Source organism: Xiphophorus hellerii, chromosome 18, assembly GCF_003331165.1.
Source record: "Xiphophorus hellerii strain 12219 chromosome 18, Xiphophorus_hellerii-4.1, whole genome shotgun sequence".
Classification (NCBI taxonomy): Eukaryota; Metazoa; Chordata; class Actinopteri; order Cyprinodontiformes; family Poeciliidae; genus Xiphophorus; species Xiphophorus hellerii.
In genome coordinates, this window is record NC_045689.1 from 12,705,709 (window position 1) to 12,716,424 (window position 10,716).

Here is a 10,716-nt window from a genome sequence, read left to right on the forward strand (position 1 = left end):
AACCATGGAGGCGGTCCGGCGGCCGTCCGCGGCGCTGGAGGCGGGAACCACGGAGGCGGTCCGGCGGCCGTCCGCGGCGCTGGAGGCGGGAACCATGGAGGCGGGAACCACGGAGGCGGTCCGGCGGCCGTCCGCGGCGCTGGAGGCGGGAACCACGGAGGCGGTCCGGCGGCCGTCCGCGGCGCTGGAGGTGGCGATGAGTCCCGGGGGCCGCCCACAGACGGCGACGACGAGCCCCCCGAGGCAGGGTCTCTGGTGGAGCACAGGGGGTCTCGGTCGGAACGCTGGGGGTCTCGGTCTCGGGTGGAACGCAGGGAGTCTCGGTCTCAGGTGGAACGCAGGGAGTCTCGGTCTCGGGTGGAACGCAGGGAGTCTCGGTCTCGGGTGGAACGCAGGGAGTCTCGGTCTCGGGTGGAACGCAGGGAGTCTCGGTCTCAGGAGGAACGCAGGAGGTCAGGGTCTCAGGAGGAACGCAGGAGGTCAGGGTCTCAGGAGGAACGCAGGAGGTCAGGGTCTCAGGAGGAACGCAGGAGGTCAGGGTCTCAGGAGGAACGCAGGAGGTCAGGGTCTCAGGAGGAACGCTGGAGGTCAGGGTCTCAGGAGGAACACTGGGGGTCTGAGTCGGAAAGCAGGGAGTCTCGGAAGGAACGCTGGGGGTCTGGGTCTCGGAAGGAACACTGGGAGTCTCGGAAGGAACACTGGGAGTCTCGGAAGGAACACTGGGAGTCTCGGAAGGAACACTGGGAGTCGGGGGTCTCGGTAGGAACACAGGGAGTCTCGGTAGGAACACAGGGAGTCTCGGTAGGAACACAGGGAGTCTCGGTAGGAACACAGGGAGTCTCAGTCTCTGGTGCGCCGGCTGGAACGCCGGCTGATTCGGCCTCGGGTGCGCCGGCTGGAACGCCGGCTGATTCGGCCTCGGGTGCGCCGGCTGGAACGCCGGCTGATTCGGCCTCGGGTGCGCCGGCTGGAACGCCGGCTGATTCGGCCTCGGGTGCGCCGGCTGGAACGCCGGCTGATTCGGCCTCGGGTGCGCCGGCTGGAACGCCGGCTGATTCGGCCTCGGGTGCGCCGGCTGGAACGCCGGCAGAAACGGCCTCGGGTGCGCCGGCTGGAACGCCGGCTGATTCGGCCTCGGGTGCGCCGGCTGGAGGTGAGCCGGAGCGGAGCCTCGGGGCCGGCTGCGGGGGCGAGCCGCAGCGAAGCCTGGGAACCGGCTGCGGGGGCGAGCCGCAGCGAAGCCTGGGAACCGGCTGCGGGGGCGAGCCGCAGCGAAGCCTGGGAACCGGCAGCGGAGGTGACAGCTCCGGAAGGCGACGAGGGGCCGGGTCCACCGGCGGCTCACGTCGCTGTCTCCGGGCGGCCTGGGGTGCGCCGGCTGGAACACCGGCTGATTCGGCCTGCGGTGCGCCGGCTGGAACGGCCTCGGGTGCGCCGGCTGGAACGCCGGCTGAAACGGCCTCGGGTGCGCCGGCTGGAACGCCGGCTGAAACGGCCTCGGGTGCGCCGGCTGGAACGCCGGCAGAAACGGCCTCGGGTGCGCCGGCTGGAACGCCGGCAGAAACGGCCTCGGGTGCGCCGGCTGGAACGCCGGCTGGAACGGCCTCCGGTGCGCCGGCTGGAACGCCGGCTGGAACGGCCTCGGGTGGAGCTGGAGGTGCTGGTCCCGGAACTGGAGCAGGATCTGGGCTGGCGGAGAAACTTTGCGGCTTGGGAGGCAGAGGTTCGCCAGCCATGACGGCTAGAGCCGCCATACGCTCCCACTCTGCCTCCCTCTGCAACTCCACCAACCCCGGGTGCGGAAAGCGAGGAACCCAATAGTCCAGCAACAAGCCCAAACGGATGGCGAAACCGAGGCGTCGGATGGCAGCGTACGGCTTGGCCATCGCCTCCTTATATTCCCCGATGGTATCCGTTAGCTCCTTTAATTCTTCTGGGTCCATGATGTCAAAATAAAAATAGCGTGCCTCACCGTTCGGTTTGGTCGGGTCCTTCTGTCATGAAGTGCGGTGGTGTTGGTGGTGAGGCAGATGCAGCGGACCCAGGTATGATGAATATGATGAGTTTAATTATAAATAAATCCAACAACGAGCAGCAGGCACCAGGAAACACAGACGAAACAGAAGCTAACATTGACGTTGACGAAAAAATGACGAGGACCCGACGAAGAACAAAGAACACAGGTGGAGTTAAATACACGGGAGGGTAATCACAGAGACGAGACACACCTGGGAACAATCAAGGGGAGGACAGGACAACGAAGAGACTAAGGACACAGAAAACTCTAAATAAACACAGAAAAACACAGATCCTGACACCTACTTTTAACATAATACAATTTTTATAGATGATTGCAGTGTTTATCCATTTTTAATTAAAATACATCCCATCTTTTTTTCTTTAAGTATATAATATAAATACTCTTCAAATTCGGGAAAGACAAGAGACACATCATACAAGTAAGGCAGACTTATGTTGAGTTTCATGAGTCAGAAAATAGCTACAAAAATTAGCTGCTCGCTTGAACTTGTCCATTTTAAATTCAATTGTTTAAAACAGGTGTAGATGTGACACATAAGGGCGGATGGGAATCAAAATTGTTTCACCTGGATTTTATCTTCAGGGTCATACTTCAAAATAAAAAAGTCAAACCTACATTATGTACAGTACAAACAATATACTCCGATCCAAGGAATGTGCAACTGAGTCGGATCATTTTTATAACCTAGTCAATATTAAGTGAGAAAAAAAATCTTAATCAGCATTTCACTATCGTGGTTGGGTTTATCTCTAGTGGTGATGAGAGAGCACACAAGGACGAGGTCACCAGGTTATTTTAATCACAACATGGCCATTAAAAAAGCGATGGTTGAATCCAGAAGCATTACCATCAGAGAGGAATGTGTGAAGAAGGTGGCCAGCTTTACGTTCCTGGTTATGCACATGGATACAGACTTGAAATGAAGATCTAACTCCACAGCAACGGTGAAGACAGCTTTTACAACAATGCTGCAACTCTAATTTATGATAGTCTTTGAAAAGGACCATGTCTAATACAAAAGTATCATTTTTATCAATAAGTTTTTTCTTTTTTCTTATTTATAGCCAGACTATACACTTATTTCATGCTCTGTGTGGTTGTGAGTGGTTTGTTGTCACAGTATTTCTCTGTGGGTCAGTACATTAATTTCACTGTAATACTAAACATTATATGTTGGTACAATGACAATAAAGATATTGTCTCTAAATCTAAGATTTGATGACTATTTCTAATGGTGAAATCATTTTGCTAAGTGTTGACCAGCATTTAAAATACCACTGTGACCACTGGTATTATGATAATTTATCGTCTTAATGAACTCCAAATGCTTGAGATTGAGTGGCCATCCAAATTTTTACATCTGTGGTATTTACAGAGGGGCCTAGACTTTGACAGTCGCCTTGTCAATGGATTCTCATGAATGTAGAATCCATTTATAATGTGTAAATTATGACTCAGGTGTTAAACTGAAACTGGACAAAACTCATGGCTTCTCCTGCAGGAAAAGTTGAAAAACTTCAGTTTTGACACTATTGTTGCTTTTATTTTTTCTCCTCTCCAGGGGGTCTTTTTGTGGGCTCTAGTGTCCCTTATAGGCTGACAGGCTGACAGGAAAGGGGAGAAGACATGCAGCAAAAGTCTCCAGGTCCGGGAAGCAAACCCACGACGGCCGCGTCGAGGACTCAAGGCCTCCAAACGTGGGTCTCGCTATCCTCTACTCCACCACAGCACGACCTATTGTTGCTTTTTAATAAAATTTGATTATTCTTGTTTGATGAAGAAGAAGAATTAAAAATGGCAAATGCTTGTACCTTAAATTCTTTCTGCTACTTAGCAAATTGTCAAAAGTCCCTGTTAAGCCATCTCAAATGGACCAAAAAACATCATAATTCAACTGTGGGGTTTGAAATCTCATCCGAGGATAGAAAACAAGAGATCAGTTTTACAGTAGGTCATTACATGAATCGCTTGTTTTGTGAAGAGGTGTGCAAAGCCAACAAAAAGCACCTAATACATCCTGGCCTCCATCTAGTCGATAAGAGCAGAGGAACACAGGAAAAAGCAAGAAGAAACAGGTCAGCTGATGTGGGAATCAAGCAGTGAACAAACAGAATAGGCAGGTCACTGTCCCAAAAGGAAAGAGAAGCTTTAAAGCTGCTGAAAGGAAACTCCCTGCAGTTAAAAGGAACTACTGGAACAACGATATTGACCTTTGATATCTGTTGTATCCTAATTTAGATGCTTGGTTTTGTTAATACAACCTTTCTCAAATAAATTCACAATCACAATCTAATTTCCCGTTAGTGTTAACATTTAAATTTATTTTTATTCAATATTTGAATTTTACTCAAACCTGGCAAAGCTTAGAAGTCAACAAGTAAATGATGATGATCAGGATTATGACTGAAACGAAACTTCAGCTCTCTTTTCTATGCAGAGTGAAATAAAAGTTCTTTTCCTTTCCATTATTAAATTCTTATTTCAGGCCTATTCTTTGACTAACACTTAGCCTAGTCTAAAAGATACACAGAGCAGCTCTCATTTGGTGCAAGTCAAATATACGCAACCACATAGGTTCATAGATTTAAAAAAAATCCTAAAAGCAACGACCAAGACACACAGTGATAAAAGCGTCCTAATAATCTAATCTGTCAAATTTCATCCACTGTCTCAGTCCATTTCTTTCTTCCCATAGGTTATGCTCTCAAAATTACCTGGATACAATTTGTTTTCCTGTAATGGACTATAAGTGCCATTTAAAGGTCTGGTAACCCGTTCAGGGTGTATGCTGCTACTCACTCTGTGAAATAAGAGTCTTGAGCAACCAGAACTTGTCAGGTCTGTTCTCTGATAGGCTTCAGGTGTCTCACTGCTTGATTGTGTTTTCCTGGTACATTTTGGACATCTATCATATTTGGCTTTCCTCGAATTTTTCTTATGACTGTGGAAATCTATAGTAACACCTTGTGAATGGCTTTGACTGAATTAAAAGACTTGATAATTTTATTCACATGAATAGGGAGTGTGCCTTGTACATATCACATGTCCCGACCAACAACAAGAGATTATTCAGTGTCTGGTTCTACTACAATAACTGAGAAGAAAGCGATTATGGAAATAACAGTATCTGCCAAACCTCATCATGAGAATCAGGTGAAAGCGTATTGTTGCCTTATTCAGGCCATTATCGATCAACAGATAAACTATTTTGCTTTCTTAACAATTCTCTTCAGCGTCTTATGAAAGGACAGCAACCAGAGACCGATGTCCTAATAAAGGGTATTATGGGCCAAGCACAGGTGATTGTTGCTCTTTTACACCTTAGAAAAAATGAAAGCCATCTTGGTACTATGTTACCATAGACAGACATGCCTTTCATTGTCAGGAGAAAACAAACATACAGTACTTTATTTAGTGTTTTTTAATTTACGTATGAGGAGGTGGAGTTACTGCTGGTCGCCACCTTTTTGGGTGGATCTCTTTCAGTCAATCAATAAGAGGCAACAGAGTTCCCCTGCTTTAAACTCTTAGTTTCACAAACTCACCTGAAATAGACTCAGCATTTCTGATCAAGAAGAGGGAGCAACCAAACAAAACAGTAAGTTTTACATTTCTGTCTCTGCTTAACTCACTATTATATCAGTTACAAGTTAACAAATGCTTGATAGAAACTAATGACAATAACCACTGTGGATCAATTTTGAGATAAAATATAACTTGAGTGAAATGTGTATTATTGTGACTTGGCTTATAAAAGAGCTGTACCATCCTTACTTCCCAGCATGATTTTAAAATTAACTTTTTCACGTAAAATGTTTATCATCCTTAAAAAATGGAATAAAGTAATTAAACAAGTCTATGAAAAAAGACTGACCCATAAATTTGATAATTAAGGAGAAAACACCTGGGTTGCAAACATCATTTAATCATTTTTGTATATTCTGCTGAAAGACAAACCAATTTTTTGGTTTGGTTTTTGGTAAAACTTTTACTAACAAAAGATTCATAGTGTTTACCACTGTACATTTTCACAATTATATAGTATATAGCTACTATATATTATACAGTACGATAATACAGTACTATAATACTGCATTGTAGTATTACCTGTTTATATGACTATATGACCAATTCTTTGGTCATAGTGTTGATCCTGAACATAACTAGTATTAGCTTACATTTTGACACAACCCAGTGATATTAATATTATTATAAAGCATAATAATTTCATGCTGTTGAATACGTCTAGTTCACGGGTATCAAAGTCTAGTCCTTGAGAGCTTCTATCCTGCAACTTGTAGATGCCTCCCTTCTCCAACGCCACTGAATTAAATTACTAGATTATTACCGGGTCTCTGTAAAGCTGAATGGTGACTGATAAGTGAATTGAGTAATTTTATTTAGGTGTGTTGAAGAACATGTGCGTAAAAGTTACAGGATTGTAGCTCTTGAGGACTCCACTTTGTTGTTTGGTGTGTATTTGCCCAGTGAACAAAAACCTAAAACTTTAGACTTAAGTGGAAAAGTCAATATTTTATTACTATTATGATTTGTTTGCTTGTTTGTTTTGCTGGGTAAAATATGTTAATTTTTACATGCATCTTTTTTCCCCTTCTTCCCAGATGGATGTATTACCTCTAATGCTCCTGTTGGGGTCGCTGTTTCTCTGTGGACGCGTTGAGGCCCTCTCCTCTGCTATGGACGTTCTCAAACAGGATGCACGTAAGCCACAAACTCTCATCTGGTTTAATTAAATTTTAACTTCTTGGTGAAATTGTTTATTACATGATTGATTCTTGTCTTAGTTTTGACAAGATGATACATTTTAATGCACTAAAAGTGCTCTATAAAGAAGATCTGATCAAATCTCAAGCATCAATGATGAAAGCATGATGATAAATGTCAGGATACTGATACTGACCGTGATTTTCCTGTTTTTGCAGTTAAGTGGGACATGTCTCTTACCTGCAGCAAGTGGGACTGCGATTGTCCTTTCAACCGTCAACGTGGTTGCTGTTGTGCTGCCAATGAGATGTACCAAGTAGAAGACGAGAGCTTCGTCAGGATAAAATGCTTGTGGGAGAAAATTATGTCCCTGAATAGCAGAGTAAATGCACTCTCAGGTACACAAATGCTTAAAAGAATCAAATATTGCATGAGGGCATGAAAGTGTAGTTGCTGACTAGTGTTTGATTTTTCTACTCAGGTGGTTTCAAGGTTTCCTTCAAGGCCACCATGAATCAGAATATAGCCATTGATATTCCTGGATCTACTGAGCGTTGCTTTGGTCCTTTCAATACCAATGTACCGATCCCTTACACCAACGTAGCGCTCAACAGTGGCAATGGCTACAACCCCTCACTGGGTAATAAACACACCAGGAAGACGTAATCTGAGCAACAATGGAATATTTTCTCACGCTAAATAAAAAAAAATACTTCCCTTCTTTTTGCAGGTATCTTCACTGCCCCTTCTCCGGGCGTTTATATGTTTTCTTTCACTGCCTTCTCTTCCGTTGGAGTGGATGGACGCCTGTACCACAAGGTATACCTAAATTTCAAAGTGAAAATTTCTCTTCTGAGCATCTTGGTTGATCCGTTTGTGTTTCCCTTCGTCTGTGATGTCTATTGCATGTGTAGGTCCAGCTCATGAAGAATGGCAAGATGGGGGTCAGCGTGTGGGAGAACAATCGAGAAGATATCGAGGACAGTGCCACTCAGGTTAGATGGGAAAAGAGTACTACAGAGAAAATGCATACATACTTTTGCTTTATTTATTTTTTACTTTTTTGCTGAATTTTGGTCAATGTGTTGCACATCTCTGTTTTCAGGTTGTGGTAATGGAGATGCAGCGAGGCGATCAGGTCTATGTGGAGCTGATGTCTGGAAGGAAGCTCTGCACAATTATGGAATACAATATATTCACCGGCCACATTGTGTACCCATACACTGAGTGACCAACCAGCAGGACATCAAGGGATCACTGAAATCCACTTGTCTTCATACAACGGAGAGAATAAATTCTTAATAAAAATGATTGTTACTGCACCAGGTCTGTGATCCTATAGCTTGAGAACCTGTGCTGTAGTTATACATGTGATTACAGACAGTGAATTTGCATCGCATGAATACTTTCAATATATAAAAAATGTATTTTTGTGAATAAAGGACCAGAACAGGCTGTGTAAAAACAAAACATGATATTTTCTTGATTTGGATGTAATAAAAACTTGTCTGAGTGATAATGATTTTTTCTGGGCCAACATAAGCATACGACCCATAAAGAGAAATGAGCAGCAGGCAGAGCTGTCGGCGGTTCATTTATGTGGAGCTAGTTAATGAACCAAACATACATGTGCTTTATAAACAGTGAAATTAGAGTATTGGAGGTGCATGACGCAAAACATGCTATAGGCAATAACGCTAATGAATGCCACAGTAGCAATATTTGTTGTGGTGAATAAATAAGCTATGAACTGTTCATGTCTTTCTGTTTTATCTTCATAGCACACAGAGTCCAGCTAACAGTAGTTTAATCAACATTTCCATCTCGACAGCAAGGTCTCAGTGAAAAAAGTTGCTTCTAGCTGACATCTGCTGTCTTGAAAAAGAAACAAAAACCTAGATTTATTTTCTCAATGTCTTGTTACAATTATTTTGCCTTCTAAAGTATCACTGAATATGTAGCAGAAACAAACAGCTGGAACGGTTGATAGGAATAAATTCATTTGCAATATATTGTACAATCAGAAATACAGAATCAAAAATACTTTATTGATCCCCAAGAAGAATTTTTTTAAAATTTGTTGACAGTCCAAGAGTCAACGAATATTAGAAAAGATAACATATACACACAGCTTTTATGAAAATTATTTTAAAAAATGTCAAGTTATAAGCAATTTTAACAAAACCTGAATGTAAAATATAAGATAAAATAAAATAAAATTTGTGCAAGGAATATGGAAATACATATGTATGTCTATAAAGTATAGATATACAGTACATATATACACTAAGTGAAACACGGAGTTGGGTATTGTATAATCTGATGGGCGACAGGCAGGAATAATTTTCTGTGGCACATTTTGTTATAGTCGCTTGCTGAAAGTGTTTCTGTAGCCGAGCAGCGCGTCATGAAGTGGGCGAGACACTCTGTCTAAGATGACATGCACCTTGGACAGCATCCTTCTCTCCAACATGAGTCCTGCAAAGTACCAGAAACATTTTGCTCTAGGGACTCAGCTGCTGCAAGTGTTAACTATTTTACAGTTTTTAGTCAAATAATCTCTCTGATTTACAAATTATCCTCTTCTTTAATTAAACTTTAACTAAACTAGCAGAATAATTTATGAAAGCATCTTACATTTTACAGTTCTTATTTAAATGACATTGTGAGAATATGCATATTGTGATCCAGTTGGTAAAGCTGCACTTGCAAATGAAATAATGTTTCTACATGACGTATTTTCAAGTTCTCATTAATGATAAATGTTAATAGCTGTTATTTCAGCTATAATACCATAGATGTGTTTATCCTTGTTGTAGTCTTCTACAGTCCTCATCAAAGCTGCATCAAAAGGAAAATCGCAAAAATGTCATCTGGTTCTACTCTACATCTCTACATCCAGCTGCTGGAGCAGGAATAAATGAGATGTCCAGAGGCGCATAAAAAACAGTCGTTACTGCACCGATAAAGCTGGCCTGGGTCTTGTTGATCGTTTTTCTTTCTTTTACTTGCAAGAGATACAGCGCTGCGCGAAAGCATGAAAACTGCTGGAACGTTTCTGCATTATGTAAAGTTGTAAGCAAACACTGCATTGTGTGATGTTGGGAGGTTTTAAAATTGACCAAAACAAAGTGTGAACAAGGTGAAGACTGAATATTGAAAACTACAACACATGGCAAAGTGAAATTTTAAACGTTTTTGCAAAACATTTAAGACACAGAATCTTACTAAATGGCAGAGCCTTTGTGAACGTCACTATTCGACTTTTCAACTGGGCCATTCTAATAAATGAATATGCTTATGTGTAAGATGTTCTGCCTTACAGTTGAAAACAGTCCAAATAAAACAACACATAAAGAGCATCCAAAAACTATTCACAGAGCTTAACTCTTTCCACATTTTATGTTCAAGCCATATTCCAAATTGTATTAAATTAACTTATTCCACCAAATTCTACACACAAATATCACATTATGACTATGTCAAAAATATATTTTTTTTTTTTCATTTTTTTGCAAATTTGCTAAAAACAAAAAAATCTGATTTACGTAAGTATTCTCAACCATTGCAAAACACTTTGCTGATCCACCTTTGGCAGCAATTACAGCCTCAAGTTTGTTTGAATATGATGCTACTTTTATCAGTTTTACTCATCCTTCTTTACAGTTCTTCTCAGGCTCCATCAGGTTGGATGGGAGACATGTGCAGTCATTTTCAAATCTCTCCAAAAATGTTCAGATTCAAGTCTGGACACTGGTTTGGTCAGTCCAAGACATTCACAGAGGGGCTCTGAGTCAGAGGTCAAGAGCTCTCTGGAGCAGGTTTTCATCCAGGATGCCTCTACATTAATCTTTCTCTCTATCCTCACTTTTTTTTTTTACCATTTCCTGCTCCAGCAAAAAATCCCCAAATCATGAATTTGATGATCCCCATAACACACCTGAAACACA

General features: G+C 42.7%; 1 protein-coding gene across 1 annotated transcript; it reads left to right on the forward strand.

Moving 5' to 3' along the window:
* The first annotated feature begins 5,532 nt into the window (after window positions 1-5,532).
* On the forward strand, window positions 5,533-8,282 carry cbln18 (cerebellin 18). Its single transcript, XM_032590799.1, has 7 exons — window positions 5,533-5,639; window positions 6,664-6,763; window positions 6,985-7,164; window positions 7,248-7,406; window positions 7,497-7,585; window positions 7,681-7,761; window positions 7,872-8,282. Exons 2-7 carry the CDS (start codon window positions 6,664-6,666, stop codon window positions 7,995-7,997), a joined length of 735 nt encoding a protein of 244 aa, XP_032446690.1. The 5' UTR covers window positions 5,533-5,639; the 3' UTR covers window positions 7,998-8,282.
* Window positions 8,283-10,716: the final 2,434 nt, after the last annotated feature.

Bases quoted from the DNA above. Each gene is read 5' to 3' on its own strand.
- cbln18 (XM_032590799.1), top strand. From the start codon at position 6,664: ATGGATGTATTACCTCTAATGCTCCTGTTGGGGTCGCTGTTTCTCTGT. The intron at 7,165-7,247 runs GTACACAAATGC...TTTTCTACTCAG, and splicing joins CAGAGTAAATGCACTCTCAG to GTGGTTTCAAGGTTTCCTTC. The intron at 7,762-7,871 runs GTTAGATGGGAA...CTCTGTTTTCAG, and splicing joins TCGAGGACAGTGCCACTCAG to GTTGTGGTAATGGAGATGCA.